The 20,265-nt window shown below is 30.1% G+C and overlaps 2 protein-coding genes and 1 pseudogene across 4 annotated transcripts; 2 read left to right on the top strand and 1 right to left on the bottom strand.

Annotated features, from left to right (window-relative positions):
• Positions 1-9,182: 9,182 nt before the first annotated feature.
• Positions 9,183-13,269, top strand: LOC136997613 (fatty acyl-CoA reductase wat-like; annotated as a pseudogene).
• A 1,298-nt stretch (positions 13,270-14,567) lies between these two features.
• Positions 14,568-18,487, top strand: LOC136999314 (uncharacterized). 3 transcript variants are annotated; one of them, XR_010889685.1, is made up of 4 exons: positions 14,568-15,139; positions 15,233-15,449; positions 15,573-16,318; positions 17,743-18,487. XR_010889685.1 is itself a non-coding variant. In XM_067353012.1 (4 exons), the coding sequence occupies exons 1-4, from the start codon at positions 15,072-15,074 to the stop codon at positions 17,801-17,803; spliced, it is 1,035 nt and encodes a 344-aa protein (XP_067209113.1). In that variant the 5' UTR covers positions 14,568-15,071; the 3' UTR covers positions 17,804-18,487. The 3 variants fall into 3 exon arrangements, 2 of the variants coding, with proteins under 2 accessions (XP_067209113.1, XP_067209111.1); XM_067353012.1 differs by having other exon boundaries at positions 15,286-15,445; XM_067353010.1 differs by having other exon boundaries at positions 15,233-15,445.
• A 175-nt stretch (positions 18,488-18,662) lies between these two features.
• On the bottom strand, positions 18,663-20,263 carry LOC136999322 (battenin-like). Its single transcript, XM_067353038.1, has 3 exons — positions 19,621-20,263; positions 19,170-19,319; positions 18,663-19,076 (listed from the first exon to the last, which is right to left on the bottom strand). Exons 1-3 carry the CDS (start codon positions 19,879-19,881, stop codon positions 18,951-18,953), a joined length of 537 nt encoding a protein of 178 aa, XP_067209139.1. The 5' UTR covers positions 19,882-20,263; the 3' UTR covers positions 18,663-18,950.
• Positions 20,264-20,265: the final 2 nt, after the last annotated feature.

Below are 20,265 nucleotides of genomic sequence, written 5' to 3'. Positions count from 1 at the left end.
TTTTATACTCTCTATTTATGAAGAAACGCAGTAAAATAAAGTTTTAAAAATATAATTTAATTTTTCTTCAAATTGGACGCTAAAAATTTTGCAATATTTTTACGGAACCAATTTTTATCATAATTGCGATTCGGAAATAAATAAAAGCCATCAAAAACTAAACGGTAATTTTTTAGTTTGTTATCGAGTATATGAGTAAAGAGAAGCTTTCGCATAGTTTTTTGAAAAATTTTGAAAATCTCATACCTTCGCCATTTGGCGCGTGCTTGCGGTAAAGTGTCCAGGGGATCCTTGATGAGATTCACTCTCACTCCGCGCGCGTACCTCTTGAAGTAAACCTTCCAATTGAGATTCTTTATATCGCAATCAAAATTTTTACGATTATTGGACGTGAACTTTGCAATCATCGCACGTACTCGATCATTAGTAAATGCCCATTCTTGCTGGCAGAAATAGTCCATCACATCTAGGGATGTGTGTATTTTTTTGTAAGACTGAAGCAATCTTTAACAAACAATCCATAATAAAGAAATGTTAAATAAACAATTATTAATATATAAGTTAAAAATAAATTACTTTCCATGTAATTATTTTGAATTGCTCTAAATTTTTAAAAATAATTTAATACTGTTTGATTGACTTTAAAGATTTAAACAAATGCTAATATATAAAAACCACTCATTTTATTTTATTTGCTATAAATATTAGCATTAATGGAATTTATTTTCTCTTATAGTGTAATAAATATATGCAACTGTTCTTAACAGAAAATTGCTTTGAGGATATATTGTATATGCAAAAATCCTATAGATTTTTTATGTCTGATGTATGAATGTATTTCCCATGTGGGAATTTCATACATCAGACTAGTATTAGATACTGGCGAGATACAGATCCAGTACCGAAAAACGGGTTTTACATTTCGGTACTGGAATAGTACAAAACCAGTATTAAAATAACAATGGTTTAGTACTAACATTATCTAAATCGGTATTGAATAATGGTACTGAAATGGTATACTGCCGGTAAATTTACGGTACTGTATCTGTACAAAAATTAATAAAAGAAAATGTCAAATGTCAAGTACCGAGACGGTATACTGCCGGTAAATTCAAGGTACTGTGCCCGTACTGAAATTGGCAAAAGGAGAGCGTTGAATGCCAGTACCGAAATGGTACATTGCCGGTGGTTTTTTTTGTACTATACCTGTACAAAAATTAGTAAAAGAAATGTCAAATTACGGTACCGAAACGGTATACTGCCGGTAAATTCAAGGTACTGTGCCCGTACTGAAATTGGCAAAAGGAGAGCGTTGAATGCCAGTACCGAAATGGTACATTGCCGGTGGTTTTTTTTGTACTATACCTGTACAAAAATTAGTAAAAAAAATGTCAAATTACAGTACCGAAACGGTATACTGCCGGTAAATTCAAGGTACTGTGCCCGTACTGGAATTGGCAAAAGAAGAGCGTTGAATGCCAGTACCGAAATGGTATATTGCCGGTGGATTTTTTTGTACTATACCTGTACAAAAATTAGTAAAAAAAATGTCAAATTACAGTACCGAAACGGTATACTGCCGGTAAATTCAAGGTACTGTGCCCGTACTGGAATTGGCAAAAGAAGAGCGTTAAATGCCAGTACCGAAATGGTACAATGCCGGTAAATTTTTTAGCACTAAAATTGGCAAAAGATGAACATCGAATACTTAGTATACATCATAGGAGGCAGTGTTAAAAAGTATAACCGTTGTATATTTTAATGTGACAGAAAGTAAAACTATATTCTAGTCCATTGCGTTATTAACAAAACGGATAAACTTAGATAAACTTAATAATTGGCCGAGAAACGGAGTAATAACAGTTATTGTGAGTAATATCTCTGTTATTTATCATTTTTACTAGTTGTCAAATTCTCTCTTTTTTTTTATATTATGGAAAATAATTTTTTAATTGCAATTTTATCAATTTTATAACTCATAGTTACAGCTATATCCAGTGGTAAAAATTTAATAGAAAATGCTGAAAAGGAAGTACTTTTATACCAAAAAATATCGAGATTTAAAGAAACTAAAAACTATATCATCATCATCGTTATCGTCATCATCGGATGATAATGAAATATATGAAAACGAGAATCAAAAAAATCAGTTACAATCTGACAATGTTTGGGTGACCGAAAGTGAAGTTGAAAAACAACGTGCACAAATTTTGCCTTCTTCTTCAGCATTATCTCATGATAATAGAAATACCAAGTAATTGCACACATATTTATAATTTAAAATATTTTACATATTTGATGATAAAATTATCTGTTCATCATTATTTGATGATGATATTGAAATTATCTGTTAATACAATTTATACTTTTTAACAACGTAATGATTAATTTTGATGAAATTTTTGGATTTATTATTAAAAAGATAGATAAATAAATAATAAATAATAAATAAATAAACAAATAATAATAATAAATAATCTTTTTGAATATTAAATATATTTTTCTAATTAAATAAGTATAATCTTCAATTCTTTAGCATCTTTGATAATGAAATTACATCATCTTCATCAAGTGAAGAATTATGTCACGACAACGAAGTCGAAGAACAATTAGAAAAATTAGATCAAAATATTTCTTTTAAACAAAAGATACTTGATTGGTCTGTTAAAAATGTTGCATGTCTCAATAACAAAATGTTATCTGAGTTATTATGTATTTTGAAAACTGAACATGACGAATTTCCAAAAACAGCTGCAACATTTCTGCAAACTAAAAATTCCAGAAATGTTGTTAAATTTATGTTAAGTGCTAATGGATCGTTTGGTACTTACATTTATTTTGGTTTAGAAAAAGCTCTTAAATTGATGATAAATCCTAAAGTATATGTAAAAGATGTAATTGAAATTTTTGTTAACATCGACGGTGTACAAATTTATAAAAATTCAAAACAACAATTTGGGCCTATATTGATTATGTTACATGATAAGAAATACATTGTCAAACCGCAAGTTGTTGCTATATATCACGGTGAATCTAAACCAAAATCGCCAATGGAGTTTTTAAATGAATTTATAGAAGAATTATTAAGTTTAATGACCAATAAAATTAAATTGTCAGATAAAATATATAATATTAAAGTGTTAGGTTTTATATGTGATACACCGGCTAGGTCATTTATTAAATGTGTAAAATCTCACGTAGCATTTTATGCATGCGAACGTTGTACCGTAAAAGGCAAAACAGTTAGTAAAAATAAACGCATATATTCGAGAACTACTTGTGAAGAACGCAATGAACAATCATTCAAAGAACGTAGGCAGCCTCAGCATCATCTTGATAACGAAATCTCTCCTTTATTAAAAATTCCAGGATTTGATCCAGTAAAATCAGTTGTTCTAGATTCAATGCACCTTTTATTTCTTGGTATTACAAAAACTTTATTAAACAATATTGTATTCGGTGGTCCCAAGAATAGTGGTATTGGGCCACGAAATCAATTATTATTAAGCAATTTACTCCATGGTTTATCTGGTCAAATTCCCTCAGAATTCCAAAGAAAAACTTTTGATATTGGTAACTTAAAAAATTGGAAAGCGACACAATTTCGTTTCTTTCTGTTATACAGTGGTATATTAGTACTTCGTCATGTTCTTCCAACTAATAAATATAAGCACTTTTCTCTTTTATATGTAGCATGTCGATTATTATGTAGTGATGATTTGGCAATATTAAACGCAGAAAATGCAAAAAAATTATTAATATTATTTTTTCGTTTGTTGCCTAAATTTTATGGTTCTCATATTCAAAGTATTAATTTTCATAATTTAATTCATATAGCAGATGATGTAACTCATATAGGATGTTCATTGACATCATTTTCGGCATTTCCATTTGAAAATTTTTTGATGACTTTAAAAAAATTAGTTCGTACACCAAATAATCCTTTAAGTCAAGTTGCAAATCGTTTAAAAGAAATTAATTTAAATACTAATATAAAGATTGTTCAATCTATATCAGTTACAGATTATGTTAAAAAAAAATCAATTTATTTAGGCAATCATATGACAAAAATAATATTTAAAAGTATAACATGGAATAAAATGATTATCACAAATACATCTCCTAATAATGTTGTACAACTAAAAAATGGCAATATTATACAAATTGATAAAATTTATTCGTTAAAAAATGATTTTTTAAATCAAGAAAAGTTATCACTAAAAGGATCGTTATATTATGATACAAGAGATGTTTTTAACTATCCTTATAAATCATCTAATGTCGGTTTATGGCAAGTTAATTTAAGCAAATACCGTTGCGTTTTTCATGTTAAAGAAATTAAACATAAATGCGTACTTTTAAACATTAAGAATATTACGTATTGTACAAAATTATTACACGCTTAAATTTTTTTAGTTTGTAAATGTTTGTAAATATTTTAATAAATGTACATAAATGTAATCAATATGTACATTTAATTTTTTATTACCGTATAAATAAATATTTCAATACATTTTGATTTCGCTATCGATAGTTTCTGTATATGCATTTGTTTGTTGACTGCGGAACCTCGTTCTGGCATCATTGCTGTTATGTGTCAAAGCGTATAACTGTATATTTTTCTTGTATATTTTAATTTACGTGAAAAAAAGTAAAACTATATTTTAGTCCAGTGTATTATTAAGTCTAGTGCAGTGCAGTGCTATAATTCGCATCAACCATGAATGATTTTTCATATTTGTGAGTACACGTATTTTTTCAATTTTTTGGTAATTATGTTATTGTTAATTTTCAAAATAAAATACGTAATATTATTGACTTAAAAGCTTTTTTTACCAATAAAGAAAAATAATCGTAATTTATTATTTATGTAATTTATATAGAACTGAACTAAGTGATAATGTTACGCACGTAGTCGTCTGCTTTACTAGTATTCGGCGTCAAGATAAAAAATTATGTATAGATCTTGTACCAAAAGAATGGTTATTAAAACTTAAACGCACATGGTTTTGCAAATATCCGCCAAAATTAGAGTACGATAAAGTACAAGAATGGAGTAAAGAAAATAAAACTCCAGAATTAACATGGAAGAAATATCCTGTTAAATTAATGAAAAATGCTAGTAAGTACAAGTTAAAAAAAGTAAAATAAAAAATGCATTGAATTATTTACGTTATATTATAGATAATTTCGATCAGAGACTACGTCGTATGACACGCATTACAGAAGACACTGTTGTACTTTCAAGTGAAGTATCTGATATAGATGCTGAAGAATTGTCAGATGCAGCATCAGATAAATCAAGTAAAATCAGTGATTTAGAATTTCAATCGTTCTCAAGTCAAAAAATTGTAAAAGAAAAAATTACGGAAATAGAAGAAGGTATTTATTGTTTGTAAACATGTTTGAAATTCGTAAATTTATACATTTATAATTGATATTTTTATTTCGTAGATAATGACGTTCCAAGCAGTTCATCAAAATCAGTTACTTTTAAAAATAACAAAAGTAAAAAAAGTAACAAGCGTAAAGCGACTCTCTCTCTCTCTGACAAAGCCGAAAATTTAAATCCTGTGCAAAGAACAAAATTACACAATAATTGTATAAAAAATAATGGTGTAGTATTATTTAACAATTAAGATTACTTAAAAAAATTTTACAATAATATAACTTAGATTTTCTTATAATAAATAACTAAATAAATAAATAAATAAATAAATAAATAAATAAATAAATAAATAAGTTAATAAATAAATAAATTAATAAATTAAAAATAAATACTTATTTGTTTTTCTATTTTAGAATGCACTCAAGTCATTGCTAATGCTTGCTATGAACAAATAAAAGTACTTATACAAAAAAAGATGGATAACATAAAAAAAAGTATTTTATACGATATACGGAAAGGATTTGAAGAATTACAAAACAATTTATTATTAAATTTATCACACAAAGATGAAATAAATCCAGTTTCTGCTTTAAAACAAATTATTGGTTTTACATTACCGATATCTATATTAGATGATTTTGATACTTTGGATGCCTCAATGGACGTTGACGAAAAAAAAATGCCTTGGTAATTAATTTTTTTAGATTATTTTAATATTTTATTTAATAAATAAAATATTTTATAGGTTTATATTTTTTACAGCGTACGTTATTTGAAAAATATGTTGATGTAGCTTCAACACACAGAAAAGCTATACATAATGCTTTATCAGCTGTAATGACTAAAGATGTCCAGATATTATTTACTGCTTTTGGTCGACAAAAAAATAAAACAAAAATTAAACTTCAGCAAAACGAAAATTTATAGCTTACTTATGGGTATGCGTTATTTCAGCTTCTATTAAATTAATATTAATTATCAATTGATATATTTTATAATGTAAGAATAAAAAATTATTTGATAGATATTCTCGTAAGTAAATTTGGAACTAAGGAAGAAAGAGAAATAAATTCTTCCTTGAGTCGATGAGCAGTAGATCGGTGCGGAGATCGCAAAGAAAGAGAAAATGTTGGAAAAAATGTGAATTAATTAATTAATTATGTTATATACTAGATAAGAGAAAATTATTTTTAATATGAAAAATAATACTCATCTGTTTGATTAGGTCAATTTAATAATGTTTTATTAATGTCAATTAATTGATTTTATATGTGTATAATAAATAATTCTAATAATAATACTGTAATTTAATTTGATTATCGCGCACAAAATTGATAATAATTATTGGAAATTGATACTGATCTTAAATATTGTTACAGTATTAAGAATCAGTATTGATTTTTGATACTATAATAGTATTTGAAATCGGTACAGATATTTAATACTGTTACTGTATTGGGGATTGGTACTGATTTTTAGTACTGTTATGTTGAAAATCGGTACAGATTTAATACCGTAACAATAATGGAAATCGATACTGCAGCAATACTGGAATCCTGTACCAAAGTAGTACTGTAATTCGAGTCTTGGCCCAATTCTATCATCCCAGTATTTCTCCAGCACCACATCAGTACTGGCATCTAGTAACGCGCCAATACTCAGTACCAGAAATCGGTACTGGGCCATTATCATATACATACATATACATATCAGCCTAGGATGTAATTACTGATTATGCACATTCATACTCAATATCAGTAATACGTGATACAAACTCGAGTAGGACAGCACCAAGGATATCATGGAGAAGAGGGCACAAGCGAAAACCGTATCCGTGTGAGCTCCGCGTTCGCCTCTGCTTCGAGATATTCGAAAGATGTTAATATATTATGTTCCGTCTCCTTTCCATCAAGTCGGAAACAGAGGAAGATTAATGCCAAATAGTAAGTGTGGCAAATAAGTAAGCCGAGTGGCTAAAATATCGAAGATCTTCAAGACGTTTTGCAATTTTTTTTTTTCGCATTTGTTTTTAAGTGTATAATTAAGTAAATTATTACATAATGCTTTTTTTGTGTGTGTGTGTGTGTGATTAAAAAAATATTATTTTATATCTATTAAAAATTTTTGCAATCACACATCCACAAAAAACTTAATCGTATAAATCGGTACTTTGCTTTTAATGTTTTTATGATAAATATCATTCAGAAATGTGCAAAATTTTTTTTTTCGAAAAAGACTCCAAAAGCGATAATTAGTATAATTGTGATTGTGTATCATTGTAATTTTGTGTAATACAGAAATAAATTTTATTGCAAAATTGTAAAATAATCTTTTGTTTTTTTGTTGACAATAGCAAATCAGTATTTTTATTGTTTTAACATTCTGCCCTGTTCTGTTGTAATCATGTGTTTCTGATTCTATTAAAACTTGTTTATAATATTATTCATTCTATTAATATTTGATGTGATTTATTTTTGTAAATTTTTATTATAATTAAAGCAGCGCTCGGAATTAGTTGCACATTTTGGTCCAATTCCCGAGTCTCCTGTTCATTAATACATAATATATATATATATATATATTTAATTATCAATAAAAATAAACATTATTTATGTAGCGAAAAAAATGTTACGATTTCCTGAGAGATGTCTAAACAATCTAAACAATCCAGCCTATTTTTAATATAAAACGCTCCTGAGCCAGAGCTATCGGCGGCTCGGTCGGTGACCGGGCGGTAGTGGGGAAACAGGAGGCGTCGTCTCGGGAATCGGCCCGAAATGTGCAATAAATTCCGAGCGCTGAATTAAAATATAAGAAAAAAAATAAATCTTAATATTTATTATTCTCTTAAAAATAAACCAAAAATTCTATACATATATTAACATACAGGGTGTCCCACCAAAAGTGGTCACCTCCTTTTATCTTTGAAATTAAAAGAGATAGTACATAACAAATATATATCAAATTAAATGGTTGAAAGTGAACTCTATTGTGAGCATAATAGTTGCTTACAAAAGCTATTCGTGTTAACGAACGGAAAGATATGTATAATTTTTTTATAATATTGTGGATATTTTGATGTAAGAAAAATTGTAGCGCTGTTCGAAGAGAATACAACGATGTATAATTTAATATAAATATTTTACATATTATACAAATTTTATCGGTTTAAAGTATCGCGGGCGACGTCTACCTTTTCACTTTTCTCTCATTAATTTGCGCATAAAAGTGTTGAAGTAAGATAATTAAAAAATAAATATTTAACGAGATATTGCATAGTTTATGTAAAATTATATTAAATTAAAGTATAAAATATAATATATATATATAATATATATCTCGTAAACTATTTAATTTTTGACCATTCTACCCTCATAACTTTTTACGATGAATATTGCGAGAAAACAATTTATATAAAAAAAATTAGGATAGTTCTATTTAAAAAAATAAAGATGACCTTCAAATCTCCGAAGCACCTCTATCCAGTCAAATTAATATCCTAATCTTTTTTCTTCCTCTAAACCTTACAATTTTTATATAAAACATTTTTTTTGATAACGCATTGTTTTTGAGATATTACGTGTCTAAGTTAAAATGGGACACCCTGTATATCATCATAAATGGTGTTTATGTAAATAGCGTTCAGTTTATAGCGAAATCTCGCTTTTTTGCACATTATTTAACATACCCTACTTTCACAATTAAAAGTCACACGGTTATATGTATATTTTTAAAGAAAAAATTTGGCAATTGAGATCCTGTTTTCGCCTTCAATTCTTTTTTTTTTTTTTTTATTTATTTTTAAATTTAAAGACTGGCCATGCATCAGCTTTGGAACTTCCAATTTCTTGAGTCAGTTGAGTACGAATCGTGAGCGCCGTCGCGTAGCACATTGCAAATTGAATATAAGGTGAATCGATTTAATAACGAAGCTCATTTGTTAAGGTTGAAGCTTGGAGAAGAGATAATAAAAGTGTTCATACATCGAATCGACGACCACAAAATGGCTGTTATCGAATCGGAATGCAAATCTAAATCACGCATGGAACTCTCGCTGATGGAATCCTCATCGATAGAGGATTTGTCGGCGGTCAATAAGAAACTATCGCCGATTCAGGAGTTCTATCATGGCCAAGGCATCTTCATTACCGGCAGTACTGGTTTTTTCGGAAAATTATTATTAGAAAAACTTTTAAGACTTTGTCTGGGATTGGGCACCATTTTTTTACTGGTGCGGCAAAAAAAAAAATAAAAACGTATCACAACGGATTGAAGAAATTTTTGATAATCCGGTAAGTTTTTAATTCTTTTCTTCTTTCCTTTAATCTTGTTCTTCGTCTTCATCACTGGTTTCTTTATCAGGCGGATCATTTCTATCGTCTAACGATATAATGTTATCGTCTATTTTCTCTTTTAATAAATCGTCTTGATCGGTAATTCGACGTCGTGCTGTCCGACTTCTTGTTAGTATTCTATCATGTGTAGGTGGACTGTGAATTAATGCTCTGTCTATTATTTGTTGATTTGGTTCATCTAATTTTTCTTGGGTAAATGGTATCGAATCTGTATTATTTTTAATTACATTTTTATTTTCTTCGGTGTCAGAAAAATGTAATTCGTAATTTTCTTCCTCGCTATCAGAAAGATGCGATTTGTAATAATCATTTTCTTCAGTGTCAGAAAGGCGTAGTTCATAATTATCATCTTTCTCTGAAGAATCGGAGAGATACAATTTATAATTATCTTCTTCTTCGTCAAATTTTCTTTGCGTTTTTTTTACACATGTAAAGCCAATCTAGTAACTGTTAGATAACCAAAAGAAATTCTTACCGTCCTTCGATAGTTTCATATTTTCATATTTCTTGGAATTGTTTAAGAACTTATGTAAATGTCATGTCTGATAATTTTATTACTTAAAGGAACCACTCACTTACAGTTTTTGAAGAGGCAGATCAGAACTGCAGAGCAAAACTCCTACCATTTGTTAAAGAAAAAAATTAAAGTCGAAGATTTATTATGATATTGAATGATAAAAGTTATCGATTTTTATTAATTTTTTATAATAAATTTCTTTTAATTTAGTTAATGTGTAATTTTTGTGGATTTACCATTATTCACTTTATGCAGCTATTTGACAAACTGAAAGACGAGCAGCCGAATTTCCAGGATCGAGTAATCGCTATAACGGGCGATTGTAACCACCCAAATCTCGGAATATCTTCGGAAGATCGGGCTACTCTCATTCGAGAAGTTTCGATTGTCTTTCATATCGCGGCAACAGTAAAATTTAATGAGAAATTGAAATTAGCCGTAACAATTAATGTCGGCGGTACGAAAGACGTTTTAAATCTTTGCAAGGAAATTCCGAATCTAAAGGTATTTAAATATATTTAAGAAACAAAAAACGATAAGAATTACCTAAGAAGCATCTTACAATTATTTCATGATTTGTTATTTATTTATTTATTTATTATTATATTATTTATTATTTACAATTTACTATTTATTTATTATTTATTCAATCAAATGACTTTTCTCCGAAATTTAAAAGTTAAAATTTTAGTAAAACAACGCGACTGATATTTTACTTGTTCAATTTCTTCAGTCATTTGTGTATGTATCAACCGCGTATGCAAACTGTCCACAAAACGTGATAGAAGAAAAATTTTACGACGCGCCAATGGATTCCGACAAACTACTCACTTTGATGGAATGCACGGATGATAAATTGGCCGAGTATATAACACCGCAGTACGTGAATTTTTCTTTGTTTAAATTTTCGAAAAGAAAAAAGCAAAAAGAAAATCTTATTTTTTTATTTTTTACAGATTATTAGGAAAATGGCCAAATACCTATACTTTTACAAAAGCGATGGCGGAGGATGTGATTAGGAAGCAGGCTGGTGATTTGCCAATCGGCATTTTTCGTCCTGTTATTAGTAAGCACAAGTTTAACATTTTTATTATAACAAAAGTCAAAATTAACAATAATTTTTTAAAAAAGTGTCAGCAAATAGGATACACAATTTAAAAAATATTGAATTATTATTTGGATAAAAATGATTAATTATGTTACTAATAATTAATGATTGTAAATATAGTAATTATTATCCCAAAATAGTAATTAATCTTAATAATAATAGATATAGAGATTTGATAAATCTTAAGTTGAAAATAAAGGATTATTATTTTGTTACTTTCAGCAATTTCAACGTATCGGGAACCTATACGAGGTTGGATCGACAATCTATACGGTCCAACAGGAATTCTTTTTAGTGCTGGTATTGGATTGCTGCGATCGATTCATTGCGATGGTTCGATAACCATAAATGTGATACCTGCTGATTTAGCAATCAACGCTCTTATCGCGTGCGCATGGGATGCAGCTAATACAAAGTACGTTTATCATCATCATTGTCTTTTTCGATGGATGAATATTATTAGATAAAATTAATACAAATTAATACAAATTAATCTCAATGCTTGAAAACGCAACTCGGCATTCGACATTTGACATTCCGACAAAAGTGTCATTAGACATATGGTTTTAATATTCAAGTCTTCATATACGTGATTAGGAAGCAAGTTGGTGACTTGCTGATTGGTATTTTTCGTCCTGCTATTAGTTAGCATAAGTTTTATTTTATTATAACATAAGCTAAAATTAATAAAAATTTTATTACATTTGTAAACATAGTGATGTTATCTCGTTACGTCATTGTTTCAGATTAAACAACGATTTGCCTGGTGATATTCCGATTTATAATTACGTGTCTAAGGACAACCCAATAACCTGTAATAATGTGAAGGAATTCTTTAAAGAGGGGCTTTTTGAATTTCCCTCTAAAAAAGCGATGTGGTACTACAGCTTTAGATTAACGAAGTACAGACTTGTTCATCTTTTTTTCATATATTTCTGCCACTTGTTCCCAGCTTTGTTGATCGACATCGCAACTTTTTGTCGGAGAAAGAATCCGAGGTAATAATCAAATCAAATCAAACACGACATAAAAAATCTATAGGATTTTTGCATATACAATATATCCTCAAAGCAATTTTCTGTTAAGAACAGTTGCATATATTTATTACATTATAAGAGAAAATAAATTCCATTAATGCTAATATTTATAGCAAATAAAATAAAATGAGTGGTTTTTATATATTAGAATTTGTTTAAATCTTTAAAGTCAATCAAACAGTATTAAATTATTTAAAATAATTTAGAGCAATTTAGGATAATTACATGGAAAAGTAATTTATTTTTAACTTATATATTAATAATTGTTTATTTAACATTTCTTTATTATGGATTGTTTGTTAAAGATTGCTTCAGTCTTACAAAAAAATACACACATCCCTAGATGTGATGGACTATTTCTGCCAGCAAGAATGGGCATTTACTAATGATCGAGTACGTGCGATGATTGCAAAGTTCACGTCCAATAATCGTAAAAATTTTGATTGCGATATAAAGAATCTCAATTGGAAGGTTTACTTCAAGAGGTACGCGCGCGGAGTGAGAGTGTATCTCATCAAGGATCCCCTGGACACTTTACCGCAAGCACGCGCCAAATGGCGAAGGTATGAGATTTTCAAAATTTTTCAAAAAACTATGCGAAAGCTTCTCTTTACTCATATACTCGATAACAAACTAAAAAATTACCGTTTAGTTTTTGATGGCTTTTATTTATTTCCGAATCGCAATTATGATAAAAATTGGTTCCGTAAAAATATTGCAAAATTTTTAGCGTCCAATTTGAAGAAAAATTAAATTATATTTTTAAAACTTTATTTTACTGCGTTTCTTCATAAATAGAGAGTATAAAATACGGTACTCTATGTTTAATCTTTTAATATCCAATTAAAAATATATATATCTAAACTTGTGGATTATTCATATTACAGATTATATTGGTGCCATCAAGCGTTAAAACTCATATTGACTTTAATCGGCCTGACGTTCTGCTGGTTCATCATATCTATGGTCTTTAAATGTTTCAACGAAAACAAGTGACGCAGGTACGGTACAAGTAGATTTTTTAACTTTCTGCTTTATACATATGATTGAGACGATTATTTTTAATACAATTCTCTGAGAGAGAATCTAGTTGTGCTTTTTTCTTAAAAATAAAATATTATTTTCTATTAATTATTACTGTTTTACTCGTAAAGAGAAGGAACCCATATGAATTCATTCGGACAGACTTTAAAATTGATGTACAAATTAGTAATGCAAAAAACTCTTGATTGATACCTTTACTTTTATCTCGTAAGTCAGGAATTCATCGTTGTCATCTACTAGTACAAAATGAATTACAAATGGCTGAATTCAAGTGCATTTGAATTCAAGACAAAAAATAAGAATCAATTCTTCTTTCGATTTTAACTTACGGGATTTTATTACAAGATTAATAGCTTTCATTGTGATGTTTATTTTCAATTTGATATCATCTATTTTAATCTTTTTCTGTATTTTGAATTTGAACCAACATTCGTACCAAAGTTGTCAAGATGATTTTCATCGACATTATAGAATATTTCATAGTTGCAATTTTATTAATTATGTATAAATCATTTTATTATAATGTTTTATAATTCATTTATGCTTACAGTGGTAGACCTAGCGTAAAAAATGTGGCAGAAATAAAACATGTCTTGACGTCATGCTGTGAAAACTAAAACGTTGTTGGTATTATACAGTGGCTGCAATATTAATTATCAACAACATATACAGCAGAAATCGATTATGATCTGTCTTCACATAACTAGAGAAATGCGCTATGTATAAAACAGAATCTGCAATATCAGTTACTGCAGAAACATAGCAGGAATGAAACACAATCTAGCATCGAAAAAAGCATGTTTAAAAGAATTAATTAATAATTTCAGGTATTTCAAGATTAAATAAATATTTTTTGTAATAATATTTTTTGTAATATTTTTTGTAATATTTTGTAATAATATATTTTTATCTTAATTTTATATTGCACATTACCCTAATTATTAATTAGATAATTAAATATATAAATATATAAAATATTAATTTTACTCGATAAATAGTGTATTTATAAGAAGGTTCATTGATTGAAGATCCACTGTTGAGCAGCAGAACAATTTCTAATTTGTCTTCGATTATATGTAAGACAGTGACAGATATTTTTCAGCGCTTTAGTATAGCATTCTGTGTTTTCTTCGTTTTCAATTATATCTGCGATCTCATTATCCTTAGGTGGTGGGACCGAGATAATAGCCCAATAGACTTATTCTCTAACTTTATAACGACAATGTCCCTATCGTTATGCAGCAAATATTATCGTAAAAATATTTGTATATATCACGGATGCGATATTTTCTATCGGGCTCCGGCTCTCGAGCCCCACCTACACAAGCGAGAAGCGCATACATGTGCTACGCAAAGCGTTCTGCGCTACATGTGTACTATACATGGAAAGAAATAATATACAATAAAAGTCAAACGACACGAAGCATATTTTCCTAAATACATTCCTAAATACAGATGTCAGTACGTGCGTTATACACGATCTCGTAAGATATAACGAATATAAGAGTATTCTACCGCGTGTATATAAATTATTTAATATATAATTTAATTCAAAAACTCATACAGAGCAATATGTTCTTTATATTGAAATTGTTATTAATAATCTTACTAAATAAAACGAATGCGTATATCACGCAAAATATCGAAACAGTATTGCTGCCGGCATTCTACCCGACAGACGCAAAAGAGGTACGTGCGTTTTACTGCTTTATTTATTGCTCAATATTCAAAACATAATGCAAAAATTATCAAGTCGCTTCTTAATTGCTGACCAATTTATAGATATCTCTAACTGTAAAAGTTTTCGGACAATTAATTTCACTACACCTTCATAGAAACGATCAGATTGCATCGCCTGAGTATGAAATATGGCAATATCATATAAAAGGCGCTACAGAGAAGCTGTCGCAGTTGAAAGCATCGGATCCTTGTTTATATATTTACAAGGATCGCGTCAGTTCGGCGATTATTAACTTTTGTGACGAACGTGGATTGGTCGGTAAAATCATATATAAAACGAACTGTTCTCAAATTAAAAAATTTTTACATTTAATTTTTATTGCTCTTTTTTACATACATTAACATAAGACTCAAAATACAAATAAATATCTTTTTAATATAGGAAGGACTCATTTTTCTGAAAAACGACAACTTAGAGATTAGACCTCTGTGGAACGACCTTGTGTCTATGTCTTTAGTCGACGACATTTGCGTTGAAGAACAAGTAAATCTTTCATTCGGCATACCTCATCTTATTAAAAGATTACTGCAATATTCCATCAATTCAAATCTTTATCATGTCGACAATTATAAGCCGAAGCGACGTTACGTGCGAAATACACAACGAAAGTTAACCATAAAACTGGCCGTTTTCCTGGACGCAGAAACATACACTAGATTGGGGCCTATTGTGGACTACGATGAGAAAAAGTTGCACAATATGATATTAGCATACGTGAATCAAATTCAAGCTGTGTTCCATCATCCGAGTTTGGGTGTTTCTATCGATATTTCGTTGGTACATTTAGATACTGTAAATTTACGAGAGAAATATACAGATTTTGGCGGCAAAATAACAAAAATGAGCAAATCGTTCTGCGACTATGCGGAAACTTACAATCCTCCATATGACAATAATTCACGTCACTGGAACGTTGCTCTTATCCTGACTTCAATAAACATTTTTTTTTGGTCAAAGTCAGAAAACAAAACAGAACGGAAATTTTCCATCATGGCAAATTCTTCATTCAATGCAGTTTGTGAAATGGGGGAGAAATCTTGCGCAATAGTGGAATTCGCTGTTAATGATCGGACGATATCTGCGGGTTTTGGGTCATCTCTTCTTGCTGTTGAAGAGATCGGCAATATGTAAGTTTCTATTTACTTTTTTTACGTGTAAATTACGTTTAAATATTACATTTTATAAAAATACAAAGAAAGATTAATACACTCACCCGAAAAAAAAGCGGTACACTGAAAATGTGGGAAAAATTCATCAAATTTCAACTGACGATAACTTCGTAAATAATAAAGATAGAAAGTTCTATAAAATATGGAAATGAAGTTAAAAATCTCTACTTTAAGAATCAATTTATTTCAATGTTGCAAAATAAATTTATTGAAAATGGCGGATGACAAAGCGCGAGCATGCAAAATTGAAAAATAATGGTTCGAGTTTGCGACGGTGCACGGTATAAACAAAAAATTGTAGCTTATTGGGATCAAAAGCGTACGAAAGTACAGAGTCTCCTCTTTAAAATGCTTTTTTATGCATCTCGATACGATGATTTTTCGCCGAGAGATTCGCATTTGAAGAAAAAGGCAGATTCTTACTTCAAATGCGAATCTCTCAGCGAAAAATCATCGTATCGAGATGCATAAAAAAGCATTTTAAAGAGGAGACTGTACTTTCGTACGCTTTTGATCCCAATAAGCTACAATTTTTTGTTTATACCGTGCACCGTCGCAAACTCGAACCATTATTTTTCAATCAATTGTTTTGCATCCGAAGGAGATGTCTGCAGATCTTTTGTGATTTCTCCGCCCTGACTTTTTGTTTATGCTCGACCGCACATTGCGAGAAGAGTGCTTGATTTCTCTTGATCTTTTTCTTTCGAGACGCGTTACTTATTCGTACGACTTCGTCAAAGTAAACAATAATTAATCTTTTCGCATTGAAATTATTGGTCAATTATGGCGACGATAAGTCCTGAAAAAGCTGCTCAAGTTGTAGCGTTAATTAAAGATGGGAGAAGTCGAAGGTACGTTGCTGAGGCACTTGATTTATCAGTGTCAACCGTGCAACGTGCTTATGCTAGGTACTTGGAGACTAATTCTGTCCAAAGAAGACCTGGTTCGGGACGTCCTCGTTGTACGAATAAAAACGATGACCGATTTATTGTTTTAAATTCATTAAGAGACAGACATCGAACGGCTGTTCAAATTCGAAACAATTTAAGAGATGTCCGCGAATGTAATGTATCCGTTGACACTATTCGAAACAGATTAGCGGAACACGGTCTTTTTCCGCGCAGGCCAGCAAATGTACCTTCGCTTATGCGTCGCCATCGCGTAACTCGACTCAATTTTGCTGTCGAGCATGCAGGCTGGACATATGCAGAATGGACCCAGCAAACACAGAACATTGCAGCAACATTGTGGCAATGTTGCAATATTGCTGTAATGTTGCTACAATGTTGCAACATTGCCGCAATGTTACTGCAATATTCTGTGTTTGCTGGGGAGTACCGTTCTTTTTAGCGACGAATCTCGTTTTTGTCTGTATTCTTCAGACGGACGAGAACGAGTATACCGTCGCGTTGGAGAACGATTTGCAGACTGTACTGTAAGTGAGAGGCCTAGCTACAATGGTGGCTCTGTAATGGTTTGGGCAGGAATTTCTGCGAATGCTCACACAGATCTCCACTTTTTTGACGCAAACATGAACGCAGATGTATACGTGGAAGACGTACTCATACCGTACGTTGTTCCGTATGCGCACTTCATCGGAGAGGACTTTTTGTTTATGCAAGACAATGCTCGACCGCACGTTGCGAGAAAAGTGCTTGATTTCTGCGATGAAGTTGGCATAAATCGACTCGAATGGCCAGCAATGAGTCCAGATTTAAATCCCATTGATTTTGCAACGCGCGTCGCATAGCGGTAAACGAACGAACTAGCAATTACCGAATATTGCTATTGCAATGTTACTGGAATGTTGCTGTCACATTCTCATGAAATATTACAATTACAGGTTGCAATAATGTCTCAACAATATTACATTGCAACTTGCAAGATTGTAACATTGCTGCAATGTAATTGCAATGTTCTGTGCTGTATGGGCAGTAAGAGTGACTTGATGAGGTCCTTTCTTAAAAATCTCTTCTTTAAATACCCCAAGCACTAATTTTCGAACTATTTGTATCATTCATAAAATGTATTTATATCTCATGTTATTTATTTTTCTCATATTATTTAGAAATACAATAAATAACATATTTTCTTATAAATGTAAAATAGTGTTTTTTTATTTTATTTTGTTTATATTCCTCTCTTGCATGCACGCGCGCGATGAGAAAAAGGTATAGAAACTTTTAGAAAAGTAAAATATTTTTAAATCAAGGCATTAAGTGAAATTAAGGAAAAAGTGACACAATTAGCCAGAATTTCTCGTTTATACAAAATCACATACAATTGCGTATGACTATATCTGAAATTTGCTTCTTACTTATATATGTTTATACATGATGCAAGACTTATACATAATCATATATTAGACTAACAGAGATTCATATATAATTATATATAAAATATTGTGGACATTATATATAAGTATGTATAAAAAGTACTTACATGTAATTCTATACTGCAGTCGCTCCATTTATATATATATATATAACGTTTTATATTTCGTCATGTATAATTATACATATTTTTACACAATTATGTAAAATATTGTATAACTCTATTAAATGCTACATGATTATATATGAGAAATTTTTTACCGGGTATTCACGTACGCCCCGCCGCCAAGCAGACCTTCCCACAATACAATGATGAAAACGATCCATATATATGGTATGTAATAATAAATAGCCTCAAAGAGAAGAATTATGACGTTAATAAACTGAAAAGAAAATCAACGTAAGAAATAACAACTTTTTGCAGAATTCATACAAGTCATATCTTTGTTCAATTTCTCTTGAGTCTGAATCATTACCTGCAACACGGACATAATCCAAATTTTGTTAACGCTCACTAAATTTACCGATGATCTCGAAATAAATACACCTATTTGATAATCCACTTGTAGCCATCTGTATTGTTCGGCATGCGTCAGCCAAATGTCATCGTATTCGATGAGTTCGTACTGTAAAATGTTTCACTCGTGTTACTTGCAAAATTAATTGTCGGATAGTAATTTATAACCAGAAAAATATTTAATAAGCGATATGACTTTATAGACAATACTAAACAATATAACTTTTATCTATTTAAAAAAAGAATTTAGTTATTTACTTTAAGTAATTCTTAACAAAACACAAACGCACAAAATTTTCCAACCTTATCAGAAAGGAAAAGAAAATTGAAATAAATATATAAAAATTTGTGGATATAATAAAAGGAGAGAAGAATTTTATCTATAAACTGTAATAAAAATATTATTTTACCAGGCCTTGGTTGATGAAATATTCAAACAGATAAACTAGTCCAAGCGGTATCATGTATTTCATCAAACCAGGCACCAAATTGATCTTATCCCTGAAACTCTTCTTAGAAACCTTGACGATTTGTTCTTGACTATTGATACCGTCCTTCGTGATCGGAATTCTGGTGTGCACCGGATGTTTGAGAATACACCAGAATGCGATCGCTTCCAAAACTGGCACAATCAACATGACTAACAATGTGTTTTCGATAGATAACACCATAGCAAGTTCAGCGTAGGACACAGCGCCGACTATACCGGCGCCGCCTGTGCCCGATGACCATGTCGAGATCACATCTCTGTAAAACAATTAATAACAATAAGTAATAAACACAAATTTTCGATTAATCATTTAGTTGAGAAGTCGTTAAAACAAAACGCAAATACAAATAAATAAAATTAAAGTTTGAAATCAATATTAAGTGTAATTTTATCTCATATTTTTTGTAATTTTTAGTGTTTAATTATGTAATTACGCTGAATAGAGTTTAAATGCTGCTTATCTAACGATTATATCACGTAACTCTTTTCCGTTTCCATACTTTTGCAATCATCTAGGATGAAAAAAAATAAAACAATCCGCACATAATAGATGTTCCAATTATAA

This window comes from Linepithema humile, chromosome 1, assembly GCF_040581485.1.
Source record: "Linepithema humile isolate Giens D197 chromosome 1, Lhum_UNIL_v1.0, whole genome shotgun sequence".
Lineage (NCBI taxonomy): Eukaryota > Metazoa > Arthropoda > Insecta > Hymenoptera > Formicidae > Linepithema > Linepithema humile.
Note: the sequence above shows the minus strand (reverse complement) of the source record. Positions and strands in the feature narration are given on the sequence as shown.